Consider the following 22,089-nt stretch of genomic DNA (forward strand, 5'->3'; position numbering starts at 1 on the left):
TACGCGTCTGTTTGTGGACACTTCAACGGCTCCAGGGTATCATCCCAGCCGGGTTCATTATTCCGGATCGCTTCTCGATAACGATCTTCGAATAGCATTCGCTCTTCTACTGGGATGCTGCCGTAATTCCTTGCGCTTATGAGATTTCGAAAGACATCCAAGTTCCCACGTTTGGCTTCCATAATCCCAACAAGCGTAACGACATGTGGGTCTTCCAGCTTGTGAATACAAGTGTAGCAAGGGAATTTCTTATCAACCTTTTTGTTATTCCGTAAGCAGTCCGGACACTTTGGATTATAGCCCGTAGACCGATCAATTTCTGACGTTGTTCCTGAACGTTTGGAAGTGGCTTGACCTTTCTGTGCCATTTTTCCGCTTCAATCTGCAATTATAAAACAGTCCATCATAATAACCTTTCCACGTTAATCTTTCCCATTTCTATCCGTTATCAAGGCTTTCTATCATTTTTACGCCTATTCCGTTACTGAGCTGAGACTTTCCTAGCTCCTGCTGGCTTTTCTATCACTGTAACGTGGTGACCTTTCTCACGTTATCAGCACTCTCTGGCTACTGTGACCTTTTCTATTAGTCTTATCACTGTTCAAGTTAAACTCTTCCCGTTCCCTTCCCGTAACACTTTCTCTTTCGTTTTGTACTGTTTATGCTTTTTCTGTAATATGCAGGGTTCATTACTCGCTGCATATTACACTCGTCCCGTTTACTCGGATTCCTTCGCCGGTGGTTTGTACGGCTTAAAGTCGATTCGACCATCTGGTTTAATATGAAGCACTTCGTCTGCGATCAAGGCTTCGACGGCGTTCTTAATCCACTCTTTATCACTTTCAATATTCAACTCTCCCAATTCATAATTGACGGCCATGAAGTTCGAAAGGTCATTCCATGACGCTCCATTGGTACCGCCAATGGCGTCCAAAGCCACGTCTGTGATGGCTATCTTCCAGGCCTCCAGTTCCATTTTCAGTCTGGGCGTTCGTTCCTGACCCTGTTTCGGAAGGTAGTAGACGACTTTGTTGTCCTTGTTGTATTTACATCCCAACTTTCCTTCCTTATATGCTCGTTTCAGGGCTCGTTCAGTCATGTTGAGTGACGACCTTCCGTTCGTATTTATTGCCACTTGTCTTTTCAAGTCTGTACCGAGCATTTCTTTTTCTCGAATGATCTGGAGCGCAGCCTGGACTTCGTTCCATGTACGATTGTTCACGTCCAATGCTGGTCCTAGCGTGTAATCTGTAGCCTCCTTTCTTGGCGTACCGCTACTCTTCTGGGAGGATGCCGAATCCGTTGGGTCAGTTGTCGCTGTTTCGTCAATCCTCAGCTTTGCCAATGATCCTGATGATGACCCCGCTGATTTTGGTTCTGCTGTCTTCTTTTCCTCTTGTGGCAAAGTCTCATGACCTCCCACTTCACCTGCTGACTTCGATCGCTCTTTCTCGAAGACTTCCTTTAGTGGTATGAACAATGATTTCTGAAACACCTGGCGCGCGGAGGCCGCTTCTGCTTCTGCCGCTGCTTTGTCCATCGGGAGCATGACCTTTTCTTTCTCCCGTTTATCTGAAGTCTCATGACCTTTCGGTTGATCTTCTGCGGTAGTTCCAGATGTCTCTTGACCTTTCGACTGTTCGTCTTTTTCTGTCGCAGGTCCAGAAGGAGCCGTTATTGTAGTATCGTCATCACTTCCCGATTCCGAGTCCATTGGTCCTTTTTTCCTCGACATTTTCGGGGCTTGTGATTTCAGCCTCGCCGCTTCTTCTTCAGCCGTTTTCTGTGCAATCTGATTCAATATCGGAGTTGACGGGTCTCCGCTCAATGGAACTGTAACCTTTTCCATATCCTGGCTGTCAGACATATGACAGTGGATCTGTCTTTCCGGTGGTATCAAACCAACTCTCGTGTATCGGATTGGATGTCCTTTATTTGCGTTTGTTGTAGCAAGGACATTCTGTTTAATCAGCTTTGGCAGTACGCGTTCGGTTGCCGTGTCGATCTCCTTTATCATCCCGTTCCCATCATTCCAAACTGCGTTAATATATTGGCTAATCCGATGGCTTGTTGATCCTAACGGACTTGTCATTCCTGCGATTGCCCTTTCTACTCGCATTGGGACCGCTTCATTCGGAGTAGTCAGCGCTTTGTCCGAACTGGCAGGTCTGAACAGCTTGGCCTTATACGAAAAGTTTGGGTGCTTCTGGATAAGTTTCCCTGCACTCCGTGCGAATTCCAATACAACGTCGAACTTTCGTTTAGTGAGCTGCGACACTGTTTCTTCAAATAAGTCTTCAGGCCCGCTTTGAATTTCGATGTCACCGATGCTGTTCTTATTCGTGTGAAATTTTTCTCAGCTCCGTTATACGCGTTGATGATTTCCTCGACCGTGGTCAAATTGTCGTCGCCTGAACCATCGAATTCTTCATCTGAGGTGAAATCCAGTTCACTCTCTCCATCTGGTTCAGTGTAATTGATCATTGCCATTGCGTCGACCTTTATGGCTGTCTTGACCTTTCCTTTTGTCTTAACGGGTTTGCTCTTTGCTTTTTGCCCTTTATCTAGTGCGTCCGCTAAGCTTCTTGGTTCAGTAGTCCTTGATCGTGTCGTTTTCGAATCCGTATGTGACCTCGCACTAACCGTCGAAGTGCTTGGAAGGCTCACTTCCGATGCCTCCGATTCACGCGACGTCTCCCGTTTCGCTTTTTCGCGAATCTGTTTGTCCTTGCGCTCTTTTGGCGTGGATGCGGAGATGACGATGGGGACGACTTTTTTCACCGCTATGACCTTTCCTTTGGTTTTTAACGGCTCTGCTGTAGCCGATTGAATAACTTTCTTTAATTCGTAGGTGTCGATGACCTTTCTTCAACTTCGCCGACTGATTCGTCCAATATCTCAACATCATGAGACGCTGGTTCATCTCTTTTCTTTGATCCTTCTCTTTTCTTCTTCCCGGTGCTTGTGCTATCGCTTTCATCACCGCTTTTTTTCTTCTTATCTTCTTCCTCCTGTCGTTTCTTCTTCTCTTCTTCTTCCCTTCGTTTTTTGAGAAAGTCACCTTTCTTAACCTTTTCACGGTTCATAGCTTCTTCCAATTTAAGCGCTTTCCTCGGTTTGACTTTTGAGGGCTTTACTTTTGAGGGCTTTTTATGCTTGTCGGCCGTTTCTTCGTCTGAGCCTTCTTCTTCCTCAGCTGAGTCCTCATCTTCCGACTCTGGTTCATCGTCACCAGGTGGATTACAATGGGCACAGTTTGGTTCATCACACTGAAGGTGCTCATGACTTCCTTGGGCAATCTCGAATACTCTTTGTAGCGAACGTCTGGCCCCTCCTGTTTCAGTTACATTTGCCGACGTGCCCTGCGCCTCTTCCGTCTCTCCGGCTCCGCCTTCTTGTGCCGGGGGGATGGGTTCTGTCGCTGTCTTTCAGCTGTCCCTGTGAGGCGACCTCCCACAAAGGGTTAGAGCCCTGCGCGAGCGCTAAATGATTGCTTCACGCTCGCTCGTGGTAGTTTAACTTTCGCAAAATCATCTTCAGCTCGCTCGTGCCATTTCGCTTGCTCGCTCGCTCGGCTCGTTTCGGCATGTCTCACTGCTCAGATCGCTCGGCTCGTAAACCAAATCGGTTTTTCTGCTCAGTTAACTCGAAAGCAACTTAATAAAAAATTATGCATTTTAATGTTTAAATTTTCAGTCAGATAAAGTACTAATACAGATAGTATCAGGCAGCGCAGCCAGCTGCAGGTATTTTGTCATCATGTGGATATTGCAAGTATTGTCAGTTTTCATAATTTTCATATCCTGAATGTATCATTTTATCGGTTTCGATAAGATACTCTACAGTCAAAACTTTATGACAGGCAGAAGAACCATAGTGTATTATTAATTTATTCATACGAGTAAATCCAGCAGAGGATACAGACCAACGGCAATGGCGTAATGAGATGATGTGAAAATAATGGGCACTTTTCGTAGAAATTGTTCAAGGCCGCGTCTAATAGCGCAGACGCTACTGGTCACTGCAGAGTAGAACTAGTAGCGTCACCAAGTATGTGGCAGATTTTGCCGAGTAGTGCAGTTTTTCAAGGGCAGCACGAAATGTATTGCTCAGCTCGCTCGCGGTCCCTGAGGGCCGCTCGCTCGGCTCACTCGTTGGTCAATGACGAACAACTCGGCTCGGCTCGGCTCGTGAAAAACAGACAATAAAGACAACAGTTCGCTCATTCGGCTCGTGAGCGCCGAGCGCTCGCGAGCCGAGCCGAGGCTCGGCGCTCGCGCAGGGCTCTACAAAGGGTTCTTCTTAGCGTCGTAAAATACCGTTTTGTACGATCCGTCTTCCATTCGTCTTGTGAGTCGGAAATGTGCTCCATCGATCTCCGCTCGATGCCGCATCATGCTGATCAGTGTGCTCGCTTGAACCACGGCATCTGTTCGGTCACTTTCAGGTATCAGATCCCATAACTGCTCAACGGCTGTCTGATTCGCATTTTGGGCGCTCTCTTCTGATACATCCCATGGGGCATATGGAATCGGGTCTCCTGTTATTGGGTCAACTATCACTGCAGTTATGGTTTCCACAGCTTCTCCATTACCAGCGAAAAGTCTGAGGGTGACCTTTCTGTTTGTCGCCTCTGTATATCTTGGGATCGATTCATAATCATCTGACGATCGTTTCTTAGGGTCTGGATCCGCCGTCGGTTTTGAGCGAGTTCTCTCTTTGGTCAACAATTAGCCATCCGTTGTGTATGTATATGCCAAGTGGTCATCATTTGTGCCCACTTTGATACGGATCCATGCATCTTCTTCAGTCGCAACTTTAGATACCACGTGTTTCAGCATCTGAATGAGAACTCTTGGATTGTGACGTTCTTCTGGGGGAATAAACTGTAGCGCCTCGTTGACTACCGTTTTTGACTCTTCCCCAATGGCATCCTTAACTGACTTATCCGCGAGGGGATTATACGAGTCGATCTCTTTATTCGTTTTCTTATCGACTATACGTGCCGTAACCTTTCGTTCCTTATGGTCTTCCCCAGTGTACTTGGCCGTGAAACTTCTACACTTCGGGAATCGAATCTGACCTTCTGTTCCAGCCGGTGTGGGTGGCGCACTCTTTCTACCCACTGGGACTGGGCCTTGTGGCTTTGCCAAATCAGCTGGTGTTGCTTTACCTGACGTGGCCTTCTTCGTTCGCTGCCCTTTCTTGTCAGTTTCTTTTGGGCTTATCGTTGGTGACCTTGCTCTTTTTCCACTCTTCGTGGCTCCGCTAGATGGTTCTGTAACCGAACTAGTGCGTCCACGTACTGATCCTGCGGTGGAGCTGGCCCGTGACCTTTCTGCTCGTTCAGTTAATTCAGCATCAATCTTCTTCTTTGTTGCCAAAAGGTCCTCATCCGTCATTTCATCGACCGGGGCGTCTTTTTCAGCTATGAGTTTGGATGGTCCCGCGACGCTGGTAGTCGGCGTCTGTCTTGTTTCTGGGAACACCTTGAGATATCTAAGGATCTTTTCGACAGTCTCCGGCCACCTTCTACCTTTTATTGTCGGATGATATTGCCACATCGATGCAACTTGGATTGCGTATTCCTTGCGCTTTGCTTCAACCTGCTTCGTCTTATCTTTCATGGCAATGTGGCATGGTGTGATAACAGCTTCCAAGCTGATTAACTTTCCATACCATGCGTGTTCGTCTTCAACTCGCATGTGGATTCTGTAAAGGTCACGGCATTTCCGATTGAAGTCGCGGATGGCTTCTAAGTCGGCTTCCGTCAGTTTTTCCTTTTTATCCACTATTAAATTCAGGTTCGGGTCATCATCTCTCAAGTCCAAAGGAAGCTTCGGTGCGTATTCATGTATTGAGGGTTCGCCTGGGGGCGTAAGCCGTAAACCATCTGGTCCAGTCTGATCCAAATTGGGACCCAGTGACGGTAAAATGCCTCTTGGTCGCCTTCCTCCTCTGTGTGGCGAATTACGATGAGGGCGCTGTGCTCCAAGTTGCTGCGGTGTTCTCATGCGAGGCGCTCCGATGTCCGACAGTGACAAGCCTCGCGTCTCCGGAAAAGGCGGTAATATCGGGGATGACCTTTGTGATCGCGCTGGAGTTACCATCATTCCGCCGAATCCTCCCTGTCCCGTAAATCGACTCGGTGTAGTCTGTTGCGGTGGCGGCATCAACATTCTTGCCGGTCCCATTATCACCTGTGAGGGTCCCGACGGTGGGGTATACGATCCCGGGTACGGTTGATAAGGGGTGCCCGTTACTTGTCCCGAATACTGGGTTCCGGCAGGTGAGCCGTGGTGCACCCAGTTAACTGTGTCCTGGTAATTCGTTTGCTGTCCTGGATCGTGATACACGTAATACCCTTGGCCGCCGTAATAACCTCCTTGAACTGTTCCGGTTTCATTCTGAGCTGTTCCCATTGACGACGTCGATCCCTCACCGTATGAGGTGTCGTAACCGTATTCACCTTCCATTCTTATAGGTGTCGATGCTTTTAATGGGTTTCCAATACTTTCCGAATCAGAATTATCCGAGTTTTGCAGTTCCAGTCTTTCCATTAACTGTGCTTACCTTCTATAAAGATGAAACAATAAAGGTTAACTTTTTGCACAGTGATGACCTTTCTTTTTGCCTTCCCAACTCCTATTTTTAATCTAGTGTGACCCCTTATTTATGTCTATGTGGTTATTTGTTCTCGCGTCCTTTAGTTATCCGATCAAGGAGTTCTTTCTCGGCTGCGTCCTCAGGTTCGCCTTTCTGGGTTAGCAGTTCCGTAGGAGTTGGTTTCTTCTTCTTCTGCTTGACCTTTCGCTCATTGATTGCTTTCGCTATATCGCGGCCCAATTGTTCTGCCTTTGTTTTGACCGCCTCTATTTCCTCATCTCTCTTCCTTATGAGGTCATTCTCATTGCCGGTAGCAGTGCGTGGTTCGAAAAAATTCGAATCGCGCTCTGATATTCCAGCGCCAACTTGCTGTTTCAAAAGGTCATCTTTGTCTCCGGTAGCAGTACGTGGTTCGAAAAAAGGCTTTTGATTCGGTTCGAAATCCTTTTGCGAAGCGCGTCCTGCTACTTCGATTTCTTCTCCGAAAGCTGGTGACCTTTCTGCCAAATTTCCAGCTTCTGCGTTCAACTTTTTTGTAACTGCTGTCTCGAAATCTTTGTCTTCTTTCCTGGGTCTTCCTCTCTTCTTCCTCGGTTTATCTCCACTCATATCAGGTAGCAGAGTGCGTGGTTCGAAAAATGGCTTTTGTTGTGTGACTGAGTCATTTTTCGGACTCCGCTCTGATTCATTTTCTTTTCCGTTAGCTTTCTCCGTTTCGGGAAGCAGAGGTGGTTCGAAAAAATATTCTGCCGAGTCTTTTTGAGTACGCTCTGTTACTCGTTCTACTGTTCCTTGTTCTACTTCAGGTAGCAGAGGTGGTTCGAAAAAATTCGAGGTACGCTCCGATACTTTTTGCGAATCTTTTTCCTCAGGTAATGGCGGATGCCACAGCTTTAATCGGTCGATCGAGACCACCTTTAAGTCTGCTTCGTTCTTAGGGTTCTGCTCAATGACCTCAGCTTCGTTTGTTCGCGGGAAACTCAGAATCTTCCACACTTTATCGTATTTCGACTTAAAGTCCGACTGGTTTTCTTTCTTCCCTTGTTTCGTGTCCTTTGGTAATCGTATCAGTACGAGGTCGCCCACTTTGAAATTCGGCTCCGATTTCTTCTTATTGTAAATTTCCGCATTCTTCTCATAAGCGTCTTTGATGTTACATCTCGCCACTTCTTCGGCAAAGGTCAAGTTCTTTTTCATGGTCTCCACCCATTCGTCTGGAGTTCCATAATCATCGGGTATATTCGTTTTTGTAACCACATCTTCCGGCATTGTCATTTCTCTGCCGTGTAGCATATAGTATGCTGAATATCCCGTTGTGGCGTGCACGACTCTGTTCATTGCCGAGATAACGTATGGGAGATACTTATTAAATTTTCGTTCATTTCCCGCCTTCAGATATTGTGCCAAACCATCCGCAATTGTCTGCATTTGCCTTTCAACTTGGCCTTGACCTTCTGGATGGTATGCCGTTCCGAATGTGTGTTTAATCTTAAACACATTGGTGACCTTTGCCAATACTTCAGCTGTAAAGTGTCGTCCACGATCCGTATGTAGGATGTGCGGTGCTCCGTGTACCAATATCACGTGCTTCACAAACACTTTGGCAAATTCTTTAGCCGTTGCCGTCTTCATTGGTACCGCAATCACGTATTTCGTCAGTTGATCAATGAACACCGCTATGTACTTATATCCGCGTTTCTTCGTCGGTAGCAAAGGTCCTTTGAGATCAGCATACACCCGGAAGAACGGATGTCCGACTTTAATCTCTTGCAATTTTCCTGGCGGGCATTTCCTCGGTGTTTTACGAAACTGACATCCTTGGCAGGCGAGAATGTAATTCTTCACATCTGTACTCATCCTGTCCCAGTAATATCGTAGTCGGATTGCAGATAATGTCTTTTCGAATCCCAGATGTCCTGCCGCCTTCTCGTCGTGCAATGCGTGAATTATCGCTCTTCGCATGGACAACGGTACCACATATGACCTTTCAAGTCTCCCATTTTTATCCTTTACTCGGTATAATATGCCGTTCCACAACTGGTAATGTACTTCAAATTTCGATCTTGTCTCCGCGTCTGGTAGATGTTCCAATTCATCTATAATCATTGCCAGATGGGGATCTTTTAACTGTTTATTCCGTAGCTGCAGATTTGAGTCATCCTCTTCTTCTTCATCTCCTTGTAGGTTAACGATGCGGACTGTCGCTGTGCTGAGTTCATTCCAATCTTTGATGACCTTGCAGCGTGGTAACGGTTTGTACCTCTTTTTCATTTGTTTTGGGAATCTCAGCAACTTAATCGGGCACTCATTTAACGCTTGTGCCACCTTATCCGTTTCCCAAAGGTCATCTTTCTCTGGTCCAACATTAAGTCCCGTGACCTTTTCCTTCTGTACTGTAAAATCCGCATCAAGTCCGGTGACCTTTAAGTCACTAACAGCGGGCAACCAGCTTTTCACTCGGTTCACTTGTACTTCGTTTTCAGCCGACTCATTCGCCGTAGCTGAAGTGACCTTTAACCGTTTTTCTCGTTGTTCCACCATCTGTAGGAACAGCTGACCGATTTCGATTGCTGGTTCTTTCGTGTCAAATTCCTTCTTATAATCCTCGAAGTTTGGAATCTCATCAAATTCCTCCTCTTGACACGTCGGACCTTCAATTGGTGCTCTTAAAAACGCATCTGCGTTGTCACAATATTTTCCTGGTTTGTATTCGATTTTAAATTGATGACCTTGTAATGCCATTGCCCATCTTGTCAAGCGCGGGTTCATTCCGACTTTATTCGTCTCTGACCTTAGCAAATTGGTCAGCGCCTGATGATCCGTCCTTACGGTGAATTCTGCGTAATCGATATACGGCTTAAATTTCCTGACAGCGAACACTACTGCCAGACATTCCCATTCCGTTACACCGTAATTTTTCTCCGCTCCATGTAGGACGCGGCTCGCATATGCAATTGGATGTCCATCTTGTGACAGTACGGCCCCAATTCCTTCTTTGCTCGCGTCGCATTCGATGACGGTCGGTTTTGCAGGGTCAAACTTTGCCAATACTGGACCTTCACATAACAGCTGTTTCAAGCTGTTGAACTCTTCTTCATGTACTGCTGTCCAGTCTTTTTTCACATGTTTATCTTGTCTCAGCAGCTCATACAAGTGGCAAGTCTTCTGTGCGTATCCCATTATGAACTTGCGGTAATAGTTCGCTAGTCCAAGGAATGACCTTAATTGTCTTTCAGTCTGAGGCCGTTTGAACTCGGAGACCGCGGTGACCTTTTCCGGGTCCATACGAATTCCGTCTTCGCTGAGTATATGACCCAGAAATCCCATTTGTCTCATTCCAAATTCGCACTTGGTTGGTTTAATCGTGAATCCCGCTTCAACCAGACTCATTAAGACATTTCGCAGATTCTGCATGAAGATCGCCCAAGTCTTTCCGGCGAAGATCACGTCATCAATGTACCCGAAAACGCAACCCTTTCTTTTTGCTTTCGAGAGAACTTTGTCCATACACAATTGGAATGTTGCTGGTCCGTTGCATACGCCGAATGGCATTCTTTTAAATCGGTACATTCCATCTTGCGTTACAAAGGTCGTCTTGTTGATTGACGCTGGATCCATTGGGATCTGCCAAAATCCACTTTGTAAATCCATTTTTCCGTAATATTTGTTGCCTGCGCACGCGTCGAGCAACTCATCCGGATTTGGTAGCGGGTAATTATTCTTTCTCGTTAGCTTGTTAAGCATGATGTAATTGACGCAAAATCTTGTTCCCATTGTTCCGTCGCCATTTTTCTTTACTGCCAATACGACTGGGAAACTCCACTCGGCGTCTGACGGTTCAATTACATCTTGTGCCAACATCTCTTCGATATGCTTTGTTATAAACTCGCGGCCTGTCCAACTCGTTCTGGCCGGGTTACATTTAACTGGCTTCGCATCTCCCGTATCAATTACATGGGTGACCCCTTTCACATCTCCATACGGTTTCTTGGATGTCGGTAAGACTTTCCAGAATTCCCAGAACGCGTTGTACACATCGTTTTTCTGTTCCTGGGTAAAGTCAGGTCCCAATTTCAGGTTTTCGATTATCTTCTTCAATTCAGCTTTCGTTGTATCATCCACCTCAGGGTCTTCGAGTACGTTCTTTACTGTCCCTGCGTTGACCTTTACATTTTCCCTATGTTCATACGGCTCAACGTAGCCAAGAAGCTGATTTTTCTTCACAATCCGTTATTTGCTGCTGTGATTCGCAATGACGATTTCAAAGTACTTTCCTCTGTGATCCGTTACTCCTGCCAATGGTTGCACTTCCGTTTCCACTTGTGGGACCGGTGTAAACATCAACTTGTTTTGGGCAGGTGCGTATTTTCCCATCTTGACCTTTACGCGTGTGCAATTGGACGGTTTCAATTTGATTCTTTGGTCACTGTAGACTTTGATCACGTCTTTCGACATCCTAGCCTTTTCCACTTTCAATCTTCTGACTTTAATATCCTTTTCTTTTTCCTCATCTACTTCGTCATCTTCATCCAAGTCCATTAAATCTTCTTGTTCTGAAAGGTCACTTACACCTGAATCTTCCGAAGTCGTTGAGTTATCACTTGAACTCGTCCACTCGGAGTCGGAGTTACTGCTCTCATATTCTTGTGCAGTAGCTTGACCTTTGTCAACTTTTTCAATTGGGCGCTCATCAACTCCTTCGTCTTCTGATGAAAGGTCACTTTCGTTTTCCCGCGAATCGCTAAGTTTTTCGCTTTCAAATTTTTGAGCAGAGGTTTGTCCCCTTCTTTTGCCTTTCGTCCGTTTCGTGCGGCGACTCTTGGGTGACTCCTTGCTACCCGAATTCTCGTTGGTGACCTTTCTGATTGATCGGAGTTTGACCTTTCTTCGTCCGATTTTGACTTTTCCAGTTCATTTATTTCTTCGGGGCTCGTTAATGGCTTTTCGGTCAACTCGACCGGCGGACATTCCTCACCGTTATCGAGTGACATTTCCCCGTTTTTTGCCTCCGTTACTGGGTTTTGTTGTTCATTCGATATCCTCTCAACTTCCTCTTTGAACTTCTTCCACATTTCTCCTCTATCTGTTAACATCCGTGCGATGTCGAAAGCCGACTTTGAACTTTCTTCCGTTTCGTTCGATCCTCCTTCGACTATCTCTTCAACTGGTTCCTTTTTTTCCGCTTCTTTTTCGGTCCCTTTATCAACTTCATCCTGTTGGACTGTTTCGTAACCTTTAGGTCGTTTGGGACCGACGAAAATGCAGTTTGCCATAAGTTCTTCGGTGACCCATTCATCATTCGGAATCGTTTCATACATGCACCACGTATCGCCACCTCGTTCTGGGTAGTCCACTCCATCTGGATCTTGTGCAAAAGTCACCTTTTTCTTTTGCATTATTCCCGGTAGCCTTCTTTTCCGGGTTACCTGTAGTTCTCGCATCTCTTTTACGTCGAATTTGGGGATTTCTTCTTCAAATTTATTCCAGTATTTTTGGAATACTTCTTCGTTCCCCTCTTTTAACGCGTTGTAATATACTTCGAGTGATTCGTAGACAGGCGTACCAAGTCCTGCCGGGAAAATAATCGTCCTCCCTTCACCTTTTATACATGTGGTTCACACGGAAGTCCCAGAAAAGGTCAACTCTCGCTTCTTCCCACATTTCTCCTTCTTCGGTCATCTCTTCTATCTCTCTTTCAAATCTCTTTTCGGTTGCTACCGGATCAAGGGGATCTTGGATTCCTTCCTCGACACGTTGCAACCAATGGTTTAGCCATCTGCCTCTTCCGATTATAAAACTTTCCACACATGACAACCACGTTCGATATCTATTCCAATGATACCGTTCGATGTGTGGTTTCCACATTTCGTTTGTCCGCATGATGCTTTTCACTTCCTTTTGGGCATGACCTTCAAGGTCTGCTAATGCGGTGTTACATTTCGGCCATTCTGAAAGGTCATCTCGAGAGGCATTTTCACAACATTCCGCGCATTCCCATTGTGGTTGCACTCTGCACGGATCCTCAAAGTAACCGTGGTGACAACTCCCGGCTCGTTCTTCTGGAGTTAATGTCCTTTGACTCGCTTGAGGTTTAACCTGTTCCTGTATTGTGGTGTCTTCCTCACATTCGATCGGAGTCACGCTTTTATCCTCAGAGGATATTAGAATGACCTCTGGTTCTTTTTGTGTTCTGTGACCTTTCAACTGTTCGAGCGCCTTGTTGCGGATTTCGCTCGTAAACATCTGTTCCTCTTCAGTTATTCGTTTCAAAACTCGTAACCTTTCACTCTTTTTATCCTTCCCCACTTTAGCCGTCTTTATTTCCAGTGCCTCTGGTACTGGGATAACTTTTTCAACACATTCTTTTTCTGTGGCTCCTTGCTTACAGTCATCTGCGATCATACTTCTCCCGTCCGGGAGAAATATGATCGCCTCATCCGTATCTGGCGCAAGCGGTTCCTTTTTCTTTTCGTTAACTTCTTTGACCTTTCCACTTTCTCTTTTCTTCTCCGGTGCCTCTGGTACCGGGATTATCCGTTGGCTAATCTCGTTCTGGTGTACTCTCGTCATTCCCGGTGCCTCTGGTACTGGGATGACCTTTTCTCTTCCCTTTTGTGTCAGCATTGTCCGGTTTAACGTGTTTTCAATCTCCTGTTGAATCATTTGCAGCTGTTCAAATGGTGACAATCCTTTTGGAAACATCTTTTTCTTTTCGTTCCCCGGTGCCTCTGGTACTGGGATTAGCGTTTTATTGGCCGTTTGACCATTTTCCTGTTTTGCAAGTTCGGTGACCTTTCCGACTTGTACTTTAGCAACTGGTTTCGGGTCATCTTCTTTTTCTTCTTCGCCTTCGTTATCCATCAGTACAAATTTCTTTTCCAAGAAGTCAAATCCCAATAACACCTGTACGTCGTCACACTTCGGTCGGACGTAGAAGGAATGTTCGCTTGTCTTCTTTCGTAAGGTCACCGGTGCTACACAGTAATGCGTCACCAAGAATCCTGACGTTCCACTAATTCCGTTTATCTTCACCAATCTGTCTGGTGGCAATGGGAGCATATGAAGTCCATTCTTCTCGCAAAACGGTTTGCTGATCAGCGACGTCTCAGCGCCGGTGTCCAACATTGCGTTGACCTTTATGTCTCCCACTTTCACCTCATGTGTGTACGCTTCAATTCTTTTGGGCAGTTTTCCATTTTGAATTTTCAACGTGTGAATCTTGCATTTTACAGGAATCAGCGATACTGGTCCCGGATCCATATCGGGAAGCACCTGTCCTTTTACTGAAGTGCTATGACCTTTCAGTATTTCGCTCAACTTATCAATCCTGTGTGGAACGTCAGTTCGGACATCGTAGTATTTTCGCGGCTTTTCTTTATTTGTTTGCTTCTGCATTTTCTGCACTTGCTCATTTGCTTTTGTGCTATCCTCGTGACCTTTAGTCACTTCATTTATCGTCTGATGAATCAGTTCCTCTTTACGGTTTTCATTTCGCTTATCTCGCAGCTTCTCGATGACTTCGCTTGTTATTTGGTCGGCTTGCTTCAGTTCGTCTGCTTCACTGTCTTTCATCTCATCTGGTGACCTTTCGTATGTAACCATGTCATATCCTTTTTCGGTCATCCATTGCATCACTTTTGCAGATACTTCATTATTCGTTTTCGTTGGGTCAACTTGCGAAGACATCCCGTCTGTTCGGGCTGGTGACTTGTCGTTAGCGTCCTTCTGTAGTGCTTGCGATAAGTCCCGTGACCTTTCGACTGCGTTACTCTGTCGCGTTTGCGCCATCTCATTTGACCGTCCTTTTTGTTCATTTTGCGCTAAGTCCTGTGACCTTTCGTTGCGCTTCATGACAAATCCGCCGTTTGTCAGCTTTTGTATGGAAACTTTTTCTCCGTAATTCGGCGGTTTATCCTGTGGTGGAGCATTACGTGAATAATTCCAGTCAGCGAATGTCTTCTTATATTCCTCTGGATTGAATACTGGGACTGGGTTCGATGACCCTTGCGCTGGTTTCCCGGTAACCAACTCTTCCAGTCGCTTTCTTTCACATTGCGTTCGCAGCTGTTGCATGTCCCAGTAGTCCTCTTGTGACATTCTCGCTTTCTGCTTTGCTTTCGGCGTCACAGGTATCCACATCCCGTGATTGCCATTCGGTCTGTAGGCCACTTTTTGCCACTTCTCCTTCTGTTGCAGAGTTACTGCATCAACAAGTGAGTCTTCGGAGTCCTGTTGTGCCAGTTCGCTATTCTTCTGCTGCGCTGTCCGCAGTGTCAAGTCCGTTTCTTGACCTTTTAACACGGCACTTTCACCGTGACCTTTAGCGTTCGCACTTGCTCCTTGACCTTTCAGTTGGACTTTTCCCACAGAAGGTGACCTTTCATCTTTACTGTTAGTGATATTCTGCTCAATCCATTTTTGCCTTATCAACTTCTCTTCTTCGTCCTCTGAACAATTCCAGAACTTTGGCTTTATCTCTCCGTAACAGTCGCAACCTGGTTCATTCGCTTTATCATTTTCTGCCAAGTATTTCCGGAATTTCGCATGTTGCTCATTTTCTTCTTGCGCAGTATCGTTCTGCGGTTTCTTCTGATCCAGCAACGCCTGTTTAATCTTTGCGTTCCGTTGTGCGCGTCGTTGCGCTAACACTTCTTCGCTGCAGTACGGTGACCTTTCGTTTTGCTGCACTTTTTGCAGTGTCGCGCTACCGTCACGACAATTTCCACTCGCAGTACCATTCTGCGGTGACCTTTGGTCCCGTTGCGCGTTTCCACTCGCAGTACCATTCTGCGGTGACCTTTTATCCACTTGAACATTTCCACTCGCAGTACCATTCTGCGGTGACCTTTTGTCCACTTGAACATTCCCACTCGCAGTGCCATTCTGCGGTGACCTTTGATTCTGTGACGGTATCCTTATAACCGTTCCATTCCCTTTTTGCGGTGACGGCATCCATATAGCCGTTTCTCTTCGCTGTGGCGGCATGCATCTAGCCGTTTCTTGTGGTTGCGGCATCCATATAGCCGGTCCATTTTGCTTTTTCGCTGACGGCATCCATATAGCCGTTGCAGTGGTCACATTCACTGCAGTACCATTCTGCAGTGGTGACCTTTCCCTTTTATCCGGTGGTTTAGGGTCGGGTCGATCAGTAGGCTCACCGGTGCCTACTGATCTTGCCCGTTTCCCTGAACCGGCGCCCCACCTTGTTGCACGCCTTGCACATTTCCTTGCACATTTCCTTGTTGTTGTCCGATATCGTTTGCCGGGTTAGGATTCTGTCCGTTGCCATTGTTGTATTGGCCACCACCCTGTTGGTAGTTATCTTGGCCGCCTCCATTGTTCTGGCCTCCTCTGAAGTTTCCGCGGCCATAGCCTCTGTTCCTTCCTCTGAAGCCGCCGCGGCCGAAGCCACCACGGCCGTAGCCGCCATTCTGGCCACCGCCATTTCCATTTCCGTAGTTCCCGTTTCCATTCCCTTGTTGGTTTTGGAAGTTTGCTTTGTGCTGGTACCACTGGGTGATGAGGTCATATCCATTATTCACCGCTAGGCGCCAGCCGCCTGTGGCGCGCAGTCGTTGCCATTCCCTGAAGGCAAACAGATTCGGATTCTGTTCCGGTGGTGTATTGGCGAACTTGCATCCTTGTGTCTGATGATTGCCATACATACAGTACTGGCACATCTGCACATTGTTCGCCACCCATCCGTCAATCATTTGAAATTTAAACTCTGTTCGTGACCCTTGATTCTGCTGAAGGTTATTTTGATTTCCTCTGTTTGGCTGGAAGTTGCCTTGACCTTGACCTTGATTCTGAAAGTTTCCTTGACCTCCGTTCCAGTTTCCATTTCCGTATCCATTTCCGCCGAAGTTTCGGTTACCCCCTCCTTGTTGTGGTAACCCGACATTCATAGGGGCCACATTCTGTGGTACTGGTGGAGCCACATTCTGAGGTACCGGTCTCACCTGAGCTGCCGCTTGTATCGCCGCTACCATTGCGTACGTTATCGGTTGCCCCGTCTGACTGTCGATAAAGGTCACTTTTTCCGTGACCTCTCTAACCGGAGTCTCCACTCGGTATTCAACTGGTTGCTGAACTGGTGCAGCTGCCATTCGCTGTTGCGGCACATTTTCGACTTGGCCTTGGCGGATGGTCACGTACTCCTGGTTACGTTGACCTTTAGGCGCCTTATATTTCTCTTCGCCGGTGGCCCAATGTCGAAAGAAATCCTTCACGTCCGCTGGCGTCTTGCACTTTTGTATACGCAGGGCTTTGTAGAGCTCATTGTCGACTCTACATCCTTCGATTAAGAAGCCCACGGCCTGTTTCTCAGTAATGATTCTCTTTGCCTTAAACCGCATCATCGCTTGATAGTATTGGTCAAGCGATTCTTTTCCGAGTTCAAATTTCCTTGCGTAGGCCTCACGTAAGCCTAGGACTTCTTCATCTCGGTCACCGTATTCATCTTTAAATTTGTCCATCCATTCGGTTATTGAGTATTCAATTCCATCTTCTGCCGCGATGTCCTTTTCTCCTTCGAACCAGGTTTTGGCAGGACCTTTCACCGCACTGGCTATCTCAATCATGATTTGGTCGTCCGTCAGCTGGTAAGTCACCAATCAGTTTTTTTCACCAATCGTGTCCACCCACTTACTGTGTCACGACTGCCGTCAAAGGTCATGAGTGGTGTTTTCCTGGCCATCGAGTTGAGTGCTTTTGTCAATTGCACCGCTGTATTTTCTGCTCTCTGGTCATCGTCTTCTTCGCTACTTCCATCATCACTTTGATTTCGTTTCGCCTTTCCATAACGGGATTTCCTAGGACGCTCCTGCCGGCTGGAGGGTCTGTCCCGTCGCCCTTCATCAATGAACACGTTTGTTTCAAAGTGCGAGGGAAATTGTGATGGGTCACCTCGACTCATATGCGGGTTACTTTCCAAAGGTGGCTCTTTGTCTTCTTTGCCCTTTTCTCCTTCTCGTTCCGCTTTTACGCTTCCTTTACCGGTACCAGTTCGTTTTGGCACTTCAAAGTGGAAGCTTTTACCTGTGCCCGTTTCGTGCGCCTTGCTGTAACTGGGCGGCGGTGATTCCACTGTCGCTGCTCTAACTCCGTGTTGTAGGAGCTGTTCATCTTTATGCTTGTTAGACATTTGAAGTGCTTTATTCTCATCTTCGAGACGCTTAATCCTTAAATCGGATTGTTCTTTTTCATTCTTCAAGTTCTGGTTCTCTTGGTTGACCTTCGACATGTGCTGATGTAACTGAAGCGTTTTGTCCTGGATGACCTTTTCAGTATCGTTTTCGACTCTCCTGATGTGTTCCGCCAACTGGGTCACATCTCGTTCCAATTTCGAATACTCATCGGCTGCTGCTTTCAGCTGGGTTTTTGACTGATTGACCTCGTCTTCTCTCGTCATTGCCGTTTGGGTCATATCGATCAACTCCGTGTTGAGTTTGATGATCTCCTGTGTCTTCTGATGGACTGTCCGTTGCCACTCTTTATCTTTCAGTTCAAGTACCGTGACCTTTTCGTCCAAGAGGTGTGCCTCGTGCTCCCACCTCGCGCCTTGTTCTGCAATTGTCTTGGCGGCTTCTTTTAACTCTTTAATCTCATCGGTGACCTTTTTGTTGTCATCCTTCAACGCCTTGTTCTCTTGCATCACCTGTCTTATTTCGTTATTAAACCGTACTCCTTCGGTGGCTGTAAGATCTCGCAAGTCCTTTGCCACCTTAGCGGCTTCGTCAGCCCTCCTCTGGTGATCGTATGACTCCTTCTGAAGGGTCCCGATATTCTCGTCGCGGAGCTTCAGGTCATTCCTAAGCTTGAAGACTTCAGTGGTGTTCGTCAACAACCGCTGAGTAGCGTCGGCGAGTTTGGTTGCGTATTCATCTCTTTTCGTTTCAGCTTCGGTGACCTTCATTTTCTGTGAGTCGCATTCGTCCATCAATTCCGCTAAGTGCCGTGACCTTTCGGCTGATTCTTCTGACATGCTCTCGTTGAGGTCACTGACTGCAAGATGACCTTCCATTTCTCTGTCATCCACCATCTTCAAGTATTCTTCCGCGAGTTCTCGTTGACGTTCGTATTTGATTTTCCATTCGTCCGCTGCGCTCTCTAAGTCAACCTGTTGTTGTTCCAATACGTATATTCGGGCTTCCAGCGATGACAGTTTTTCCCGAATTTCTCTCATTCGCTTCGTTGCCTGACTTTCCTTGGCCTCGAGTTCGTCTTCCAACTCTCTAACACGAGTTCTCAAAGTCGTTGTGGGGCTGTTCGGTGATGGTGGTCTAACATTGATGACCTTTCCTGTTTTTGTCCGTTCGATGAGGTGCTCCGGTATGTCTTTGAATAGTATCGTCCCCTCAGCACGGTCGGCTTGTCTCATCGCGGATTGGAAGGACACATTCATCGTCGTTTCATCGTCCGTGAAGTATGATTCATTTGATTCGTCTGACACCATTGGAGTGGCCCAAAGGTCATCGTCTACAGTCTTGTCATTCAATGAAAGGTCACTCAGTCCCAGTTCAGCAAATTCCTCTTCGGTGACCTTTGTCTTTTCCGTTTCCGATCGAGTCAGGTTCACCTTTTTATCCTGCTCATTCGTTCCGCTGATGGTAGCATCCAGCTGTGATGCCCCCATTGCTTCCGCTCCTGTTTCTGTGGACTTCTCCTCCCCGGTGACCTTTATCTGGTTCATCGGATCACTTCCCGCCATGGATGCGGGAGTGTGCTTCTGGTCGTCACTGGAGCTTTCCTGATTGGCGACCGCCTCGAGCGCCTTCTGATAAGTGCTATCAGAGCCTCGTGAATCCTTCTTCTCGAATGCCTTGGGCGCTCGGGTATTCCGCTCATGTCCAACTGGACGTGAGTACGGGTACAAGTCCTTTTTGTACGGGTTCGGTGCGCTTTGCTGTGAGCTGCGGGAGCTTTTACTTCCCTGACTGCTGTTGGATGTCGGTTCCTCTTGGTCTTTGTCCATGTTGATCGGATAACTTGGACGCTCCTGCCAATTGTTCTCACACACACGTTATTGTATGGTTTATTCAGTTATCCTAAAGGTCACTTTGTACTTCGAAATTTTTTCCAAGTCCTTTGTAAAGGTCACTTTTCGGTTGAAAAATTTCGACTAAGTCCCGTTTTAAAGGTCACTTTTTCGATGAAAAGTTCGAGAGATTTGCCCTAAAGGTCACTCTTCAGACAAAACTTCGAAGCCGTTCTTACGGTTCAGAACATGTTTACAAATGAAATCCTACAGCTGCTGATATCGCTGTACTACTATTCACTTCAATTTCACTTCGCTAAAGGTCACTATTGGTCGCTTTCAGGTCATAAAGGTCACGTAACTAAGTCAATTTGGTCAATTCTAACTTTTAAGTAAAGGTCACTTTTCAAAGTCGAAGGTCACGTTCTGATCTCAAAGGTCACTTTCCGACTCAATTCAACTCAAAAGGTTACTTTCCAACTCAGTTTCTGTTAAAAGGTCACTTTCCGACTCGATTCAACTCAAAAGGTTACTTTCCAACTCAGTTTCTGTTAAAAGGTCACTTTCCCGCTCAATTCAAGTTAAAGGTCACTTTTAAGCTCAATTCGATCAAAGGTCACTTTTCCTTTGTCTCAACTCAAAAGGTCACTTTTCGTCTCAATTAACTTATCTCAAATCAAATTTCCCGTTACAGCTAGTGTTCAGCGGAAAATCCCCATTCGGTTTGTTTACTTCATTCCTATTGGTCAGCTGGCTCAAATTATTCAGTTCAAATCTCAACCAATCGCAGCTCAGATAACCGACCAATCACGTTGCTCCTCTTAAAGTTTATATCAGCCTGACGTCACGGTCAACGGCCAGACATGCGCACCGTGTGCAAAACCCCGCCTACTTTTACGCTCAGCTCAGTACGGACCAATGGAAATTGTCAATTTTACCAACTAGCCAATCCCGTAATTAATAACGGTTTTTCTACCTGTTAACCGTCCGTTCCACGGGAAAGTGATCCAGATGATCCAATTCTTCTCCACCGTCCGTTCCCGCGCTGCCGCTTTTCCGTAGCGGTTGTGCCGCCCGCTTTTTATATGCTACTGTGCCGGCTGACTGCCGTAGCAACAGTAGTGGTGCTCTACTCCAGTTTGGAGCAGTCTGATCTGGTCTTTTCCGTGCGCCCCTTTTGGCGCTTCGCCGCTTGTGGCCCACGGCTTAGGCTTCGCTGAAGCCTTGCCGAGTAACAGTGACACCAGTGTGGGTCTTCGCTGAAGACTCCACACCGAGGAACACTGTCGACTGATCTCTTGGACTCTTGCACAGCTAAGGAAACAGCACGGTTCTTCGCTGAAGATACCGTACCGAAAACCGAAGCTGGAAATCCCCGTCAAATGAGGCAGTTCACCGCTTGTGGTGTTGCGCTTTGCTGTCGGATAGACCTGTGCCTTACTGGTCGGGTTTCACGTCAAATAACAGGCCAACTTTGCGTGACACAAATCAAATCAGAGAACCACTGTCGGCTCTGCTACCATCTAATGCTAGATCCAACTGTGATCCAGATACGGAGACAGAAACGGAATCTATCCCGTGGAAGCGAGCGATAGGATATGGATCGCGAGCTATGCGGAAACACAAACGTCGCACCGTAAATCGCTGACTTTTAATAATATTGAAAGTCTGTGCAACAGAAATCAACAAGTGATCGGCACAGCTCGATCGTAAAACGTAGAGCCCGTTCAACAGTGTGCAACACCGTGCAGCACGTGCTATGCCGCGCCCACTATCAAAACGCAAGCCAATCAGAAGAGACACAACACAGACACGTAATCCTAAGGCGTAGCGCCACAGGCGTAGCGCCACTGACGTGAACGCTAGTGATCCTGGTCTCACACCAGGTTTAAAATCCCATGCTAGTATGTCACCCTAGCCGGAAATGGGCTACCTGCTCCACGAAGAGATAATACTAATAATTACAGGTAAGCTATCTATGCAATAACGCAACGTACAGAGCATAGTAAGTCCGCATTTTGTTGCTCGGGTGGCTGTCACAAGTTATTCGATTTTTATCATAAATTCGGCAAATACAGTTATCGAACACACTGCCGGCATTCCAGAAACCTTCGTTTGGCCATCAGTATCCATACTGCGCGGAATGAATTTGTCGGCAAGATAGTTATAATCCAGCCTAACGGATTAACGGCACCATGCTTTGGAAAATACCAGTACTGTATGGTGGACCAACTTGCCGTTAAGGCTTTTGATTTAGATTTTAGGCTTTAACTGTACATGTAGTTTGTACTCTGTAAGGCAAGAATGGTACGAGGACCGGTTTCCAATTTCAACGTGGCCATTTCAACGTTTCAAATTTCAACGTGGCTGTGCAGCTGAATGAGAGGAGCCGAAGGCATTAAATACTGATGATCACGCTACAGTCACGACGCTATGCTGCGGAGCGGGCGCAGCCTGAGTTTTACTGTTACCATTTTCCATTCCGCGAGTTCTGCGCGAGTTCC

At 46.7% G+C, this 22,089-nt stretch overlaps 1 protein-coding gene across 1 annotated transcript; it reads right to left on the minus strand.

Moving 5' to 3' along the window:
- Window positions 1-266: 266 nt before the first annotated feature.
- LOC129600015 (uncharacterized) lies at window positions 267-12,101 on the minus strand. The gene is made up of 2 exons (XM_055498390.1): window positions 4,320-12,101; window positions 267-382 (listed from the first exon to the last, which is right to left on the minus strand). Exon 1 carries the CDS (start codon window positions 10,465-10,467, stop codon window positions 6,688-6,690), a length of 3,780 nt encoding a protein of 1,259 aa, XP_055354365.1. The 5' UTR covers window positions 10,468-12,101; the 3' UTR covers window positions 267-382; window positions 4,320-6,687.
- Between the last annotated feature and the right edge of the window lie 9,988 nt (window positions 12,102-22,089).

The sequence above is a fragment of the Paramacrobiotus metropolitanus genome, unplaced genomic scaffold, assembly GCF_019649055.1.
Source record: "Paramacrobiotus metropolitanus isolate TYO unplaced genomic scaffold, Prichtersi_v1.0 Parri_scaffold0000161, whole genome shotgun sequence".
Lineage (NCBI taxonomy): Eukaryota > Metazoa > Tardigrada > Eutardigrada > Parachela > Macrobiotidae > Paramacrobiotus > Paramacrobiotus metropolitanus.